We start from the raw sequence: 18,568 nt of genomic DNA on the forward strand, positions 1-18,568 counted from the left end.
GACACACAAAAAAGTTATTGCTTAGCCTTGACCTATTGAAATATACGGAATCTCACTTTCATTATACAGTTTTGGTACCGCTGTTTCAGACAGTTTCATGCCAAGGTGAATTTAGCATGGTTAGAAAAGGGCCCTGAGGTACTGCCAGTCCTGACTGTCCCTGCCCAGCTCCCAGGGCTCCCCCCCCCGCCCATGGCCCGGGACCCCATTTCAGCCTCCCAGGGCCATCAGCCCCTGCCCCGGCAATGCTGCAGCAGGGCCAATCTCCAGCTCCCCACAGCCCTGCCCTGCCCGGCCATGGGCCCTGCCCAGCCGGGCCTACCTCCGGGCCCGTGTCCCGGCCTGGCCTTGGCCCATCCCTGTCCTCAGGGAGGTGCCCGATGCCCCGGGCTGGGGCTGCCCGGGTGCCCCCCGCCTGCCCCGCTCCTGCCTGGGGTGGGGGGACGGGCCCTGGCTGCCGGGCCCTGCCATCACCCCCCCGGGGAGCCGCTGCCCTTCACCTCTCTTCAAACACAGTAACACTGCTTCTTTTGGAAGTGCTGCCGACATTTTGGAGTATAGCTCATGACTTTATAATACCAGAGAGAGGCAATAATGAATTGTACAGCTTAATGCCAATTGGATCTCCTATTTTCATGCCGTTTCAGTTTATAGTCTTATTGCAAAAGCACATGAAAGATGCCCTTAAATTCTTCCCACATGCTTTGCTGAAGTAATTCCTGTGTGTGTAGCATGGGTCCAACTCAATTTTTAAAACCCTGGTAAAATTTTCCTGGAGTGTTGGTTTAAAGTGAAGCAATACTATCTATTGGAGATGAGCACAAACACTGTAAATATATTCACTCCAGAAAGAAAAAAAAATAAATGCTCACAGTGCAAATACTTTGAGCACAGCTTTCACTTGCCTTTTCTTTTTTGTCGTGCTGAAGACACCCCATTGCCACCCCCCTTGGTGTTTTCGAAGGGCTCTGCCAGAGACACTGCAGAGGAGGAGGCTACTCCAGATTGTGGCTAATTTGAAAATAAAAACAACTCTCCTTTTAAAGTAATTATGTATGTGACAACAAGCAGAATGTCAAATAAAGGCAGCTAATGCTGCAGTCCTGCATGCACTTTAAACGCCTTTTCCTGGAGGCATGAAGCCTTCCCTGCTTTCAGGCAGCTGTGTTTGAATGTTTTGAGCCAGGACGCTTGGGGGGGGCAGAAGAAAGACAGAGGCTGGACAGTTTTTATCTGACTGTAAGTCATTAAAAGCAATCCAGACGGTTCACTTAACAGTGGTATTAAAGTAAAATGAGTAAAAGTATGCCTAGGGCATAGTAAAATCTTTAATTTGTCGTTCATCCTCAGCCTTAGCCAGTGATTGATGGACGATTTCACAAAAGTGTCCAGATTAGATTCTGAATGAATCAATTTACTGTAATATTAATACAGTGCAATTGCTGACACATTTAGTTTTTATTGCATAGACTTACTTCTTCACAATTTTGCTTACCTTTGGGGTATTGCTCAGTTCAGTCACCAATTGAAACGAATGCCATTGAGTAACACTGAGTTCCTACGGAAATAAAAAATCTACCATTACGTGAAGTCCTAAAAAACTTTGGCTGAAGTAATTTTGTCTTGAGGAATGGTAATATGATACAGCCCAGATGACATGAGCACTGTGTCCCAAGACATTTTATTCTATCCCATGACTATCTGCCATGGCCCATTTATCTGACCAACTTTATGCAGAGGATAATGGACACTCTTTTGCAACGCGGGTTAGCACACAAAGTGAAGCTGTAATATCTTGCATTGGCTAGGATGAGTCCTGCTAAAAGCATCTGCAGTATAATTTATACACATATCTCATCACAGCAAACTTCCTTTGTAATGAGGTATCTGGGTAGTGAAAAATAACTTCAACTTAAAAGGAAAGTGGGGGTTGTTACTACTACTCATTTCAACCTCATAACCCAGCATTGGTGTTAAGTTTTATATACAAAACCATCAACTGTATTTTTAAGTGCATCTTGCCTCCAGGCCCTTCTTTTGGCCTCAACTTGCACCATTTGTTTCTCCTTTAATTTTATTCCCAATTTTTTTTTTTAACCTGGTTACAATAGCAATTTCCCCCTTCATATAGGTCACACAGACAAAATATTGCTTCCAAGATAAACTGACACTTAAGAAAAAATAAAACAGATTATTGTCTTTGCCTGGATAAAACTTTTCTACCAAGCAAACAGTCAAGGACAGGTAACTTAATCTAAAATAATAAATCAGGTTTTTCGGGTATTTTCCTCAGAAATTTACACAAATTTATCATCTACGAGAAACTTTTCTAGAGACCTGCTTGTTTTTTCTAATATATAAAACCAAAAATTTTTTTCTGAAAAGAAGGGAACAAAATCCAAACCATTTTGGCTCAGCTATTAAGCAGTTGACGCTGGTGTTGTGATATAGGCCTATCCCACAAAAACCCTGATAAAAAGCAGCTAGAGAACTATCCTAGTTTACTGAAATCAAACAGATTGTAATCATACCTGTTGAGACCCTGTGTGAACCGGGTTCTTGAGGCCACACATGGTGACACACTGTAAGTAAGTTCGCTGTTGGTTTGAAGAGCAGGCACTCAGCCAGCCTTAGATCTACGTAATATACACCAGTACGTAGGACATGACCTCCCCCAGGTCTCACTCTCACAGTAAATAATCCACATACAGCCCGGCCAGCTGAGCACTTAGTTTGTTCTGTCATGCCTTAGGAAAGTTGTAAAACTAAAGGTATTGAAGCTGGAAAGGATCTTGTCAGAGGGAATGTTTATTTTGAAAAGTTAGTGCTTTTGCTGAAGGGCTAGAGATTGAACCTTTGATTGAAGATCACCTCATTCTCAATATTGATGAGTCATTACACTGAGATATAGTTTGTCTTGATATCCAAAGTCACAGTCGATCCTACACAGGTGGATTAATTGTGGAGAAGGAGTGGAATTTCATAAACTATGGGCTTGAAAAAAATCACACAAGTTTCCATTTTTAGCTCTTTAGGTGGTCTGAGCTAAGTAAAGAATATTATGGAAGACAATTCCTAGTGGTTCCAACACCTTTTCCAGCTTGACCTTTTTTTTGATGCCTTGTTCATTGAAACCAGGTTTAATTAAAATAATGATAAAAATAAGTTTGGGAGTTCAGCCTGTAATAAGTCTCACAACAGCACTATTACATGATTCATATGAATTAATGATAGTTTGTTACCAAGGGCTGTTTTTGTGCCACTATGAAAAGCTAAAGAGGCTTTCAAGGCAAACAAAAGTTGAATTTTTGATGTGAAACAATAATTAAAAATACACAGTTTTAAAGACAAAATTATTTTCATGTCTTTTCTGTTGCAGGTTGCCTTTGAGGAAAATTATACTCAAATATCCTATTGAAATTACTTCCCGCAGTAGACTTCTAGTCTGACTTCTTAAGAAGCAGGTCAAACAGATATTTGTCAGAGGCTGAGGTTATATCTAGTAAATCGTATAATTCCTCTAGGCCCTATGCCTGAGTGTATTGGCCAACTGAATGGGACTCAGGACACCTGAGCTCTAGTCCAGATTCCAAGACTAGCCTTCTGAGAAACTTCAAGTTTCTACTTTGTTATCCAAAAAACCAGAGCAAATGCTAGTGACTGCTTTTGTGAGGGGTTTTCAAATCCACCTATGAAAAATTCTGCATACAAGCCACTTAATGGTATTCTTATTATCATGAGAAAGGACTCTCTCCAAAAATTACATGAAATGCCCATTTTCTTCCTGAAGGAGAAAATTAAGAAGAGTGTTTCAGCATATCTGCTAACAACTAAACATGCTACAGTTCTGATATTTGTACTATTGGACACTTTTGGAATGTGTTGTGACAAAGACTTTTGCTCTTAAAGGCAGACTTGTTGCATGGAGCATGCTTTCTGTGGGAACCACGGGCATAAGTGCACATGGTGGAGCACTGTGCCACCAAGCGGGTTGTCAGTATGCTGCCAGCATAGCACTGATATGGGCAGAAATTTGGAGGAAGCCCGAAATATTGACCATATGGTCATGCTGAAGGCTGCCCTTCCAGCATGGTAGGGGCATTGCCAGGCATTGGTAAAGTCTATGTGAAAATTTTCCATATTCTTTCAAACTACAAATCTTTTCTGTTCTGCAAAACATGCCATCCAGCTAAGTACTTTGCCACATAGTCAACTAGGTATTTTTTTTCTAACTTGTATGCAGGAAAAGAGAAGCAAAGAGCTGGTTGAGACAGTCCAGCTCTCCTGACTCATAAACATGTCTTTTCTGTTTAATCAACAATTTCCAGGAATCTGCTACCTAATAAATTCATTTTTTCCCATGAATTTCATCACCTATGCCCTGACTTTAGAAGCCTTTTTAATGTTTCATATTTTTTTTAATTTTGATTTTCTCTAATATAACAACAAAATAAATTGTAGATGATTAGCCTTGATTTTAAGTCCAGGAGGAATAAATAAGCCTTTATCAAAGGAACAGCCATGAGAGTATGATATAATTGGTCATACCTTGTGTGTGTGCTAAGCAGCATTTCAAGAGACGTGGAAATCTCCTGGGAAAAAAAGATGATTGTCTGGGCAGCTCATGCTTTGTATGCTAATTACAATCATTCTCTTCTTTCCCCTGCCCTCACCATGTTTCAGCTTAGTCCATGTCCCTTTGGATAAGGCAACTGTTCTCTTCATTGCCAATGCTGGAATGGTCTAGTATGCCTGCCTACCTCTGCTCTTAGTTTGCCACATCTGTGAATGCATGTATTTATCTGCTAGTTGTGTATGTATTTAGTATGTTATTATGTTGTGCACTGTGTAGTATATTACATAATGTTCATGAGGCACAAGAGCAGAGCATCCAGAATTTAAACTCAAGAAGTGTCTGGCCTGGCCACTTTTTAATTCCTGCTTACTGCAATTCCTTAATCCAATGTTTTTTCACTGTAGAATCTCACTGTTCTACCTATTCCTAGGATTCCACCTAAGCCACTAGCATTTAGATCTGACTGATGTATGCTTTAGCTTGGGAAAGCGATATGCAGCTTCAGTTCATGCTTTTCCTCAGGCAATTTCTTACGATATTTCAGACCATTTAAATTCCAACATCAAGACACAACTCTATCAATTCACTGCTTCTACTGTGGTATCATCTCATTTCCCAAAAGCAGTGTACATCCTTCTGGCTGGGTATTAATAATATCAAAGCATGTATCATGGTATCAGTTAAAGTATCTAGAATTGTGTCCCAATTACTTATTTTCCTTTCTTTTTTTTATTCCCATTTCACCACCAGCTGCATTCAGACCAGGATAAAGGAGATGGATCACTTAAGTACATCCTTTCTGGAGATGGAGCAGGAGACCTTTTCATTATCAATGAAAACACTGGTGACATCCAGGCCACAAAGAGACTAGACAGGGAAGAAAAGCCTGTATATATACTGCGTGCCCAGGCCATAAACAGAAGGACTGGAAGACCAGTGGAACCAGAATCTGAGTTCATCATCAAGATCCATGACATCAATGACAACGAGCCAATGTTTACAAAGGATGTTTACAATGCCAGCATTCCTGAAATGTCAGATGTTGGTAGGTGCTAACTAATAATTGATTTCAGTGTCTGGCCTGGGTTCTTTCAGTGGACTTAATGAAGGGCCCAAAGTTTACAGGCACTGAATACAGACATCCACTGTTTGCGTCTGAAGTAAAAGCATCTCAGCCATTTAAAAAAAGCTCTAACTCCGGGAAAATAGTGACAACAGTTTGCTGAAATCAGAGATGTCAGCTGAGTGAAACCCACTCCTTCTGTTGTACCACAAAAAATGCAAGTTAATACAATCTAAATTAGCTTACATTGAAAGTGAGCTGAGCTAAGCTGTGTTACATGACACCTGTAAAGAGTTTAATGTGCTTTGTTAATATGATTTAGTAGCAGTGTAATAATATAGTAATCCGTGGTCACCCAAGTGTGTCCATACCATGCCTAGATCTCTTCAGCAACCCTTCTTTAGTTCAGGAGGGTAAAAAAAAATGGAAAAGGGCAGGTGCAGAAGTGGTTGTACACACTTCAGAAGCAAAAACGGTCACCTGAGTCAACTCATCACTGATTCTGAGATATGCCTTTAACTTCCTATGACCTTTGTTGCTCTTTTCATGCAAAAGAAAAAAGCTCCAAAGTCCACGGAAGTCCATTGGAATCCTTCTATTGATTTCAAATGTATCAAGCTGTAAAAATCAATCAATAAAAGAAAATAACTTCCTTGAAATATGATTTTAAGATTGGACCTTTTCCAGAAAAGTTGACAGGTTTTGATTCTTTGTCTCTGATTCTTAAGGAGGTCATTTTGATTTCTTTGTCAGAGAGCGATAGATGGTTAAACTGCAAGAAGCACATTTCTAATCTGAAATAATATCCAGGGAGAGAATCATTAATTAATCATAATCAAGAACGAGATTAAAATAAAGCTCAAGCAATATGAAAATAAAGACTTTGGGGCATACTCTCTCCTCTCATTCATGGGACTTGTCACATGGATAAAACCTCATCTGGTGAAGAGAGAACCTAATATTCACATTTTAATATGTGAAGTGAATACTTTATTCACAAATCTCTTTTAAATGCTAAAACCTAAGCTCATTTTTTATGTTTGTTAACACTTTACCTAGGATTCAACACCATTTCTTTCTCTAGAAGACACAAAAAACCAGATTTACGTTCCTAAGTCAAACACCTTACAACCATGAGTAAATTTGCAAAAGTATATTCTTGACCTACACTCAAATTCTGAATGCCTTCAGTATCTGGGGAAGGGTGTATTTCTGGTTTCTTCGTAGGAAATATGATGAAGCTTCTACATATCCAATCAACAACTGTGTATTTTAATGAACTGAGAATAAGCCAGCCATCATTTTGGTTTTGTATCTATGCCCTTTATGAACCGAGAAACTTCTACAAAATAAGAATATCTCTAACTTTTTCCACAAGTTTGACCTGAACCTGAACTATGCTTTTTCTACATCATAAACTGTCTTGGCCATGAAAAAAAACCTGTGGATTTTTATTTTCTTTAATTTATCATTGCAGGTACCTTTGTTGTTCAAGTCACCGCAACTGATGCCGATGATCCTACATATGGGAACAGTGCTAAAGTTGTCTATAGCATTCTCCAGGGACAACCATATTTCTCTGTTGAATCTGAGACAGGTCAGGGGACATCATTATCTGTCATCCTATGACAATGTCTATTTTAAAATGACATACTAAGCCAAGCTAGGACATATTAGACAAAAACTTCAAAGAGATTACATCTTACTCAGTGCAAAATCTGACAAACTTAATAGAGCAATACATCTGTAAACATGACACCTACAGTATTTTAATCTTACCAGCAAAGTCTAATAAATACAATTAGTACTGGATGTGAACCAGTTTTCAATCATTTTTAACAAGCAGTGGGTACAGAGACTGCCATAGATGCTTAAATTAAACCAAATAGGTTGGTTTTTAGAAGAAAATGAGAAACAGGTGGGCGTGGAAGAAAGTGCTTAATCCTCATAGATCTTTATAATGGCTAAATTAAAACTGAGGGTTTGTTCAGGTGGTTTTTTTTTTTTTTTTTCTCCTTCTGCTTCTTCAAAACTTGTTTAAAGTAATTATAATTTCTGTACATCTGCAACGTATCACTTTAATGCTAATTTTATGAAAGAAATCTTAATTAAGAATAATGATAGAAGAGGTAAAATTGGCTGTTGCGCTACACTAGAAGATCACAAATAGAATCTGAAAATTCTGTGTTCTGTTTTTGGAAGATGTTTAAATTATACACAGTGACTGGAATTTTTTATGGGCTGAATAAGAGACAGCTTTGGAACTTGTGCATGTAAAACATATGAATTCTGGCTGACTGAATCTGCTGTACCATTGACTATCTGACTACATAGATAGTCTCTTCCTAAGATTTATAACAAACTTTTCCAACGAGAAACAAAGGATCTCAAGAAACTCCTTAAATGGGAACTTCCATTGTGATAGGTTGCTGAAAGCTAGAGAAATCGTTTCTCCTCAGCATCCTTACAGGAAAGGAATGGATTATCCCAGACAATTAATCAGGTTTTAACGTTATTTCTTAAACAAATCTTAGAGACTCAGGCAGGGAAAAGGAGGGAGAGATTAGATGTCTCAAAGAAAAAGCTGAGGTTAAAAAATGTACATAATTCTGAAAAGAGGGAGAGCCAAGATCAAAGGGAGCTTCCTTTAAAGCGTAAGGTATTGGATACTGCAAGCAAGGATTTTTGCATTGATGCACTCATTCTGACTTGGACAGTACACTATGTGCTCTGTATCTAGTGTTATAATAAGGATAATGTAGCTGGGAGTTCACCAGTAATAATCTTTTAGCAGGAGGATTGTATGGGGCACAGAGGGGAAGCAAGGTAAACCACAGGCTTGATCTTCCTGCCACGGAAATCAATTGCAAAACTCCTAGAGTGAAATAAGTCTCTGTTGAAGCTGCTGTGAATTTTGCCATGCATTTCAGTACTTGAATTTCACTCCTTTTGCCTACAAAGGAGTCAGTTCTTAACCTTAAGATACCCAGTAAGAATGCAAACATTTTGCTTCATGGTAAATCTGAGTGATTGAATTTGAATAGGAGTTGGCCTCAGAACTGGTATTTGTGCCTTTGAAGAAGGAAGTTACTGACAAAATCATTTCAATCAATGTCTAAATAGAAATGTATATACTTGGGCATGCTTGGACGCTCACAATTTTCTTAATTAATTTCTCTTCTCACATTTAATGTTGTTTTACTGCCTCTTTAATGATGTCTTCCAGAAGTTAGCTTTTTTTTTTATTACCACGTCTATCAAAATAAAAATATTGACAGAACAGGAGAGAAAAGATGGAGCACATTATAATGAACACAGAGCCTTTTTCCAGTTCAGTGAGAGACTTTAGCATGGAACTGAAAGGGGGTAAATAGTTATGTAAAATAACACTGCTCACAAATAGGTAGAACATCTTTCTGGGGATGCCACTAATATTGTGTCTGTCACATAGGCAGCAGCCTGAGATATGATATGACAAGTCTGTAATTTAATGTGCCATCTCATATCAGTAAATATTTGTACTGGGCAAAGTTTACTTATTACACAGAGATTGTTTTGTTCTTTAGGCTGTGGGGGTTTTTTAATAAGAATTTCCATCAAAGTCAGTACCTTACTTGTGAATTTCCCCTCTTTAATTTTCATGTTTTCAGGCATTATTAAAACTGCTTTACTAAACATGGACCGTGAAAACAGGGAGCAATACCAAGTGGTCATCCAGGCTAAGGACATGGGAGGCCAGATGGGTGGATTATCAGGAACCACCACCGTGAACATCACATTGACTGACGTAAACGACAATCCGCCTCGCTTCCCCCAGAGTATGGAATATTTGTATTTTATGTCTTTACAGTAAAATGGACAAAAATTGATTTATTTTTTTTTCACCTCAGATATTGTTTCTGCTGTCATGAACTTACTGAGTATCAGATTTCCTTTAAGAAAGAAAAAGACAACACACAAGCAAGCAACAGGATCATGCTAAGGTTAACTGCAATAACTGGGAAACATATCTTTAATATTTTTACTCCAACTGCAGTAGATAGTCTGAGAGGTGAATTAATGTACAGAAACATTATTTCTCCTACCCATTAAATAGCTTCGACTGATATAATCTATAGTCTTGATCAATATTATTTCTATTAGACCTTGTCATTGACTGTGTTTTAAGATACCTGTTCTAATGTAACATATTTAAGTTTTGAAACATATTTGTTGTAAGTACGTAAAATGATCCCAAGTGCAAAATTCTATCTATTCCCATTCTATCAAAATGAATACTTACACCCAGGAAGCATTTGGCTCAACAAATTTTCCTATATTCTTTGCTTACAGAAACAAAAGCACGTACATAAATATACCAGATATTTCTGCCTATTTTCCTTCCCCTGTCTCCCATCATTTGGTAGATATCTGTGTGATATTTAAGGGAATTACTTGAGCCAGATCTCTTAGAAAGTAATTTCTGTTAATGACCAGTCATGGTCATAAATGATTCAAAGTAATTCAGCTTTCATCCACTTCTCTTTCCCTCTCTTTCCTTCCTTCTCTCTTTCTTTCTTTTATTCCTTCTTTCTCTTTTCTTCTTTTTTGCTTTGTCTAACCACTGCTCTGTGTGTGATGTGTGTGTATCACAGTGTCAGTGTGTGTCAAAGTCAAGAGCAGCTGTTAGAGAAAATAATTGCAGATACTATCAGACAAATCAGCAAGCCTTGGCAGTTAAGTCACTGGGAAAGTTATTGGAAGCAACTTGTCATTTAAGTTCAAAGTCTGTTCTTAGCTGTGGGCAAAATATTTCCATTTAAACTAGAGCATCTTAAGAGAAAATATAGCACTCTGCCTCCAATGAGTTAATTATACATCTCTGGACCTAAGTGTCTAATATAAAAGCCAAAGATACAGCTTCATAATGCCAACATTCCCCAAGTAGAGTTTTTTCAGAGGAGAATTCAATGTAGCACATCATTAATAGGCACTTGGCTGGATTTGGTTTTAGTGTTACTAAGCTGCATTGGCCTCTGGCAGTTCTTAATATTTGTCTTTTGGCCTCAAGACATTTTTCATATACAATTTTGATATGGCCAGCAGAGACCCTGATAATGTCTAGAAAGGTACACATGTTGCCAAAGATACATGTACGTAGGAAAACAAAATGCCCATCCCTCATACTAGAAAATAGATAGAAAAATAAATTACTTTTATCCACATGAAAATACGGCAGAAGCTGAAGGCCTGAAGACACAGAGACTCGCTAACTCATCTGTGCATGACCAGCACAGACAGTGAGCTGAGAGATGGCGTCCAAAGTACCATGAGACTGACTGACAAAATTTTCTTCTCTGTCTGCTGTAGGCACATACCAATTCAGAGCTCCTGAGTCTACACCGCCTAACTCACCAGTTGGCAGGATAAAAGCTAATGATGCTGACGTGGATGAAAATGCAGAGATTGAGTACAGCATCACTGAGGGGGATGGATATGACATGTTTGGAATTACCACAGACAAGGACACACAAGAAGGAATTATAACTGTCAAAAAGGTACACATCTTGACACACTTAATCCCAGCCTCTGAAATACCAGTCAAAATTTTATCTAGCACACATTTGTTTTCCATTTTTAGTGAAACGTGTTGGTTATTAGTTTGAATGCTACCTATTAGGAATCTCTACATTTCCCATGTAAAGTTTCCTTTATACAAGTAATTGGGGTCCTTCCTCTTATACCCTCCTTTACTAAACCAATGCGCACGAACTTTGAAGGACGCGAGAGAGTAAATAACCTAGGGAGTGGGATAGGACTGAGAAAAAATTCTACTGTCTGAACATACTCACAGAATAACTCAAGGAGACACCACCATCCAACTGTGATTTTCTCCCTATGATGCTTCCAGTATTTGTTCACTTACTAGAAGGTGCTGTGTTAAGACCACAGAAATAATCGGTATCACATTGCCTATTTTGCACTATCAGAAAGTGCTGAATTGTATAGCTATAATGTATTAAAGTACATAGACAAATATCTTTTGACTCACATTTTGTGAAAATGTAATTAATAAATCCATCAGCATGCTTTTGCTTTAGAAAGAAAATCACAGGGCCTTGCTGGATCAGAACGGACATCATCTACTAAGTTGCACATTGGCTGTCAGAAAAGGTTTGAGAAATATTGTTTACACTGGGTTATCAGGCAAGCTTGATAAGGTTACAGATATCATCCTCCATCAATTCAAGTTCAGTCATCACTAGATAGACATTGTGTAGATTTTTCTGAACATGCACTTGCTTGTTGATATCAGTACGACACCTGTCATTACTTGTTTTTTAGGAGATGCCTTCCAGGGGCTGATTATGATATCAGTCTAACTCTGTTTGCATTTCTGTCTGTTGCTGGCAGAAGCTGTGAATGTTCTACAACATAATGGAAAAACGGGGTGACTACACTCTCCCCACATTTCTCTAAGTACTGTAACAAAGAGTCGATAAATGCTGCTTCTTCATACTTCTAACAGCATGTGATATAGTCATAGCCTATCATAAAATCATGTTTTCCTTGATGGTGGTTCTGGATGTCGAGACACTAGATGTCACAGTGTTGTGTTTCAGTGATGGAATGCCAATATTTAAACAAGCAGATCCTAGAAATATCTTCCTCCCTTTACTGTGTGGTGCTTAGGGGCAAGGAATAGACAAGAAAACATCAAAATGCCAAAAGTGACAGAAAAAAAGGCATGAAGAGTTAAGACTATTTGAGAAGGAAAGATTAATTGGTGTTTAGGAGTTCCAGGCATAGAATTCCCTGAAAAAGTGTTTTTTTCTGTACCGTATCATCAGTAGCTTAAAGCCCTGTCTTTCTCCCATCTGCTGGCATTTTAATTCCAGTTCAGTCTCTTGCTATCTAGCACAGGTGTCTCCATGACACCCCCCCATTCATTTGGCTCATCTGGCTGCAAGCCACAACAATCCCCACAGACCTCTCAAACTTTTTTTTTCTCTCTTCCCAGGCACTGGATTTCGAAAATAAAAACCTGTATATTCTGAAAGTGGAAGCTACCAATACTCACGTGGACCCTCGATTCCTCTACCTGGGGCCATTCAAGGACTCGGCTACAGTCAGAATTCAGGTGGAGGATGTAGATGAACCCCCTATGTTCAGCAGACCAGCATACATAATGGAAGTGAAAGAAGATGTTCCAATAAACAGTGTAATAGGAACAGTAACTGCTCAGGATCCAGATGCTGCCAAGAACCCTGTCAAGTAAGCACAGACTATTTCAGCTTGTGCGTAAATTTTTTACAGCTTTAATTTTGCTTTTTTCATGTCAGCACACAAAAAAAAATCACTTTTAACAATGAAAATGTTCAGGTATGCTTAAATATGGAGTATTATAGATGGTAAATGATCTCTCACGCTTGAGCATATCTAGGTATGTGTGATTGTGTTTGCATGACCCTTGCATCTTGAATTACATCCTATCCTCTTCAGTAACTAATGTTTGTGGTTATTTCTACCATGGAAGAATTTACTGCAAAAAGAGCACTAAGATGTTAGTGTTCTCCTTCCACCTTTAACATTTTCCAGTGCAGTGCATCCTCTTGGCTATATGATAGGGGGAGTGATTTAGCAGCCCTTTCTTCTCCCATCTGTCCAGACCTGATTAACAGAGGTCACATTTACCTTCTCTAAACTGCAAGTAGAAATGTCTTAAAAGCAGCTCATGTGCACACACAGACTCTGATCTCACTTGTATCAGTGTAAGGTTAGTAAGATAAGAATCAGTCTCACAGACTTCACAAATTACGCTTGCCATGAATCAATAAACTAATCTTAGAGGAAGTGGAGGAAATGTTAAGGTTGGAGTAGCTAAACCTAAGCCTTCATTTTTTGTAGATTAATAGGTACATTTTTTCAGTACATTTGAAAACATACTGAAGTACTTAAGTCATATTGGATAGAGTATAAAAGAACTTCTAAATAGTTGTGTGCTTTAATTAAAGTTCATTGCTACTGACAAGGCAGTAAGAGGAGGAAATGAAAAATATAGCAACACTAAATCCAGGTCAATTTTCAGCATGTCTCTGGGTTGGGCACCTTGGAAATGCAATAGTCTTAAGATCAAAATAGAACAATGCAGGTTTAATAAAAAACCAATCCATTAATACTTTGCACTTCTGCAAACAACTATCTTTCATCAAGATATCTTACTATGTTTATGAGGCATGAGTAAGTTTTAAGCTCTCAGCTCATCTTGTGAGAGGAGTAAATATTATCATCTTAATTTCCTAGATGAAGAAACTAAATCTAAAACATTTCTGGCAGAAACCCTCTCTGTCTTCAGTTTACATGCAATGCCCTGCACATGAATTCCTGTTCAAGACTAAGCCTTCTAATTTTAATTAAGGTTTGCTTTCATTTATATCACAACATGCAACAATTATATGGAGCTCTAGACTAGCAGAGCATAGTAGCTTAAAGAGCAACATAACATTTTGCTGACTTTGGTGAAGCCCAGAGACAGAACGAACATCTTCTATAGCATGTCTTCATGGGCATGCTAGCATGAAGATGAAAACTTAGTTGGGGTGACACTCAGGCCCCTTGCAGTCTTCATATGAACCTGCTTTTTTGTATCTAATGGCACTGGAGAGTGAGGGGAGTGCTTCCCTCCTTCCCTCTGCTTCCCTGTGGTGATAACTACAACGATTTGCATTTCACACCAGCACCAGCTCCTGATTATAAGTGATTTACAGTGGATAGGGATTATGCTGTTCATTGCTGAGTACTGCCTACTGGCTCTTTTCTATTAATTGAATGTGTGTGCTAAAACTTACCTATCTTTCAGAGGGCCGTTCTTTAATACAGTATAGGTACTTTGCATATTAAAGTATCAGATAATTATTGAGCAAAATTTAGCAGAGGTGTCAAAATTGATGCAGTGCAGCAGAAAACTTGTCTCCTTTTTACTCTAATAGCATGCAACAATCAAAGTGAAAGGAGAAGAAAAAGAAAAATGAGGAAGAGGTTCAAGTAATAGAAATAAACACAGCAAGAAGAAACATGAAAATCAGTAAGAGGGGAAGGAAATCAGCAGAGAGCAGTAGCCTGAGAGATGTTAGCTTGCAATAAATGTAATTTTATGGTGCTAATATCTTGGGTATCTCCTAGAATTTAGGGGCATGGGTTGAGTCTGCATCTTTTTGACAGGGTGATTTTTTTTTCTGTCATGCAGTAGAGAGATGCTAACTCCGATTTTCACTCTGAGCTTTGGGGAAGATGCAATTAGACTGTATATATATGACTTGTCACTTTTTCACTTGTCAATTTTTCTTGATGGTTAAAAATAAAATCTTTAGACACTTGATATTACAATGAAAACCTTCCATTTTCTCCTCTACTCAAGTGAAGATTTCTCTTTTTAAACAAACCAAGCCTTAATTCTGTTAGATGAAAGCCTCTTTGATCTTCCATTAAAGGAAACCTTCACAATATCATTATGAAAATGCGTTATGAAAAATTCACACACACATCCCTTCCTGACCCACAAATCTTCCTGACTTGTGGTTACATTAGACAGCAAGTTGCTGAACATCAGAAGACAATGAAACAATAGCAAAATATGAGCGGATATCTGCCCTGGTTGTAAGAGTGCATAATCGTTCATGAACTGTGTATTGGTAGAGCTACATTTCATCAGTTCAGCCCTTTATAAGCTTTGCTGTGACATGACATTAAGAAAATCCAAAAATACACCAATAGATGTTTGGCTATATTTGAATATGCATCCATGCGTAGTGACATTAATACACTTCTGAGTAACACTCCACTGTCCAGCTGTGTTATAAAAAAAAGTTTTGCATTCTGCTTGTGTTTGATCTAAACAGAAATATTATGAACCACTGCACACGGAAAAAAATAATGCTGCAACTGGCACTGCTGTATTGTACATCAGATCTTTTTAAATTGCTAGTTGAGTTTTTTTGCTATAGTAACTCCTCAGAGGCATAATGAAGTTCATCAGTCACTGGAACTGTCTCCCTGCTGTGATTTGATTTACTAAAGTATCCCAGATGAAAATGATCTGCAAACAAATGTAAGGCTTAATTTTGTTTGTGTATTTTGCTGACAAAATATTTGCATGTGTTAGATTCTCTCTTTCATCCTCCCCTTCTTCCCATTATGTACAAGGAAAGACTGGAATCTACATAGATACCTTTTAACTTCCTAACTTGTCAAATCCTCAAGGTTTGAAAGGGTTGAGGTCCTGAAATCTGACAAATACACACCAGTAATTTCATTAAATAAATGTAAAATGAGTTTGATGTTGTCTGCTTAATTCTTACTAGGTTATGATCCATAAGTTAGAATCACCACCAATTCAACATAATTAATAGTCCTTGATCAAAAGAGACTGGATTATACAAACTGAGAAACAGAAGTATCAGTCTAGCTTGTTAAAATCATCCTCCTAGACCAGGGTTAATGGTATACTTAGTACATACTTTTACTGCATTGACCTTGTATGTATTTTCTTTTGGATATGAAGAAATAAAATTAACGTTAAGAAGCTGTCCTCTGGTTGGGTTTTTTTTTTTTGCGAGTTTAACTTTCCACTGTACAAATGACTGAATATACATATGGTTTTACAGGGACTTATATTTTAAAATTCATAATATCTTGAAGACGAATTCCTCAATATTACAGCTCTGGTAACCTTAGAAAAAGTCCAGAATGATTTTTTTTTTTTTTTCATATCTTCCAGATACTGTACCACAGATTGAATTTGGGAAATCTGACAAAGTAAAGATAGTGATTACAATATGCCAAGGCATTAAAACATGCTAAGGCAGTAAGATATTTTAAGTCCATTCATAATATGAAGCATGAGTGAATGCATAACTGAAGAAAAAAACCCAATGAACAGAAAACTCATGCCTGAAGCTAGTTGTTTACTTAAAAATCTTGCTGAATAAGAGCCTGAAACATACTATTACAGTTGGCTGGAACAGCTAATCTATGGAAAATCCTGATATTTAATTTCAAATAGGACTGCAAAAACTAGATTTATTGCAAAATGGAAATATCAAAGTATTTCAGCTGAATGATATGGAAATGAGCTACAGAATATCCAAAAAATAATTGAGTTCACAAAATACCAACACAATATTTTATAAAAGCCTGAATGAATGAAAGTTAAAATGAAATGTTTACTCTATCAAAGACTTACTTTATCAAAATATAAGAGAGTCAGACTGGTTTGTATAAGCTTGTTTCCATCAAACATTTCAGATAAGTCAACAAATCACATGTACTATTTAGATTTGGACAAAACAACACAGCTTGCTGGAGCTGTCCCATCAGTCAGCGCTGCGTATTACATACCTTCTCACTTACTCCTTTCAAGCTGATGGTAACGTTACAATGCTGCATAAAGGAACTATGTTAATGACACCACAGCTGACTTCATGCAGCTGAAATTGTGGTACTGTTAGTCAAGTGACAGCAACAAATAAAAACTAAATCAAGTCATGAAAAACGAGCAATGTGAGCCTATGCAAGTCCTACCAAAAAAGTTAGCTTTTTGTGCAGGTACCTTTGAATCTCATTTGGTTGTTTCCATAGCAATTAAATGTCAAAAAAGAAAAACAATTTAATGCAAATAATTAATACTTGCTATAGTTTTGTTTAGGAAGGTAGGCTACACTAAAATTGTCATTTTAGAATAAGACCAGTCTGATTTGCTGTGGATATTATATCCCATTTTTTTTTACTTGCAAAGAAGAAAAGAAAAGTGCAGTTACAAGATAATTAGCAAGTTACTTCATTTTAAACCTTTGTCAGAATCACGTTTCAACTGGACTGTTCCAGTCCCTCCTTCTTCCATGCAAGATCTTTCTGAGAAGTTAAGAGACACTGCACAAGCACTGGGAAATCTGTGCAGAATAAGGGACATGTCATGCAGCTGCTCCTAGAGCAGAGCAAGGAATGGAAATTTTTCTTCAGCCTCTGCATTCCCCTCAATTTTGTAGTGGCAGTAAACTGCCAGTCATTCTCCTGGCTCAGTTTTCATCTGACTGCATACCAGCTCAGCCGTATCTTTATCCTTGTCTGGACACAAGGGACAGCAGTAGCTGCCTTGTCCCCATCGACATGGCCTGCAAGGAGACCAAGGGAGCACACTGGGCTTCCTAAGCCTCTGTCCTGGACTGTACATCAGCACACATTTGGGCTTGAAATAAGAGCAGAATAATGCAATTGCATTCTTACTTTAGCAACATCGGAGACACATTTCTGTCAAAACCTCCATAATTTATGCAAGAATTTTCTCTTCATGAGAGATGAAACCAAGTCACAGCAATTGGATCAGTGTGGTAGCACCCTCTCCCACGAACTGCTTTTAAAGTTGGATTCTGTTCAGCAGAAAAAGCAAAAGATCAGATTGAAAATTTGAATCTGTGTTTAGATTCTGAGCTCCTCCAGAGCTTGTTAGCATTCATTTGCACATCTAGATACCATCAAGCAGGGCTGAGCATGTTAGTTTTAATGAATTACAGCAAACCTTTACATGATATGTACTATGGAATAATGAATCTCTGTTCCATGCTGACTCGTTTTTGGGGGGCAGTCTTTTTAAACGCTGGGAAGTGAAAGGCAGAAATGCACCCCAAGTGTCAAATTTTATATGAGAAATTATTTGGAACAGTTGAGATATCAAACCATAAAAAAAGAGGTTTATAATGGGAAAGCCAACTCAGCCTTAAAATACACTTCATATCTTTCAGGACACAGACTTCACATTTCTCACTAAAAACAAAGCTTTGATGATTCTCAGAGGTATGTAAATTCCGCAGTAATTCATTTATTCAGTGGCAATGCTCCACCTTCTAAATCAAACCTCCAATGTGTCATTATCCAGTAACTCAGAACTAGCTCTT

At 37.9% G+C, this 18,568-nt stretch overlaps 1 protein-coding gene across 3 annotated transcripts in view; it reads left to right on the forward strand.

Annotated features, from left to right (window-relative positions):
* Positions 1-18,568, forward strand: part of LOC104258545 (cadherin-6) — a 46,911-nt gene that overhangs the window by 17,513 nt on the left and 10,830 nt on the right. For 2 of the 3 annotated variants that reach the window (XM_059815691.1, XM_059815692.1), the window contains exons 2-6: positions 5,327-5,621; positions 7,117-7,236; positions 9,290-9,457; positions 10,989-11,176; positions 12,640-12,893. In XM_059815691.1, the coding sequence (XP_059671674.1) occupies positions 5,327-5,621; positions 7,117-7,236; positions 9,290-9,457; positions 10,989-11,176; positions 12,640-12,893 (1,025 nt within the window). The remainder of the gene's footprint in view (positions 1-5,326; positions 5,622-7,116; positions 7,237-9,289; positions 9,458-10,988; positions 11,177-12,639; positions 12,894-18,568) is intronic. The other variant, XM_059815693.1, reaches the window with a different exon arrangement.

The sequence above is a fragment of the Gavia stellata genome, chromosome 3, assembly GCF_030936135.1.
Source record: "Gavia stellata isolate bGavSte3 chromosome 3, bGavSte3.hap2, whole genome shotgun sequence".
In the NCBI taxonomy this organism is placed as follows: Eukaryota; Metazoa; Chordata; class Aves; order Gaviiformes; family Gaviidae; genus Gavia; species Gavia stellata.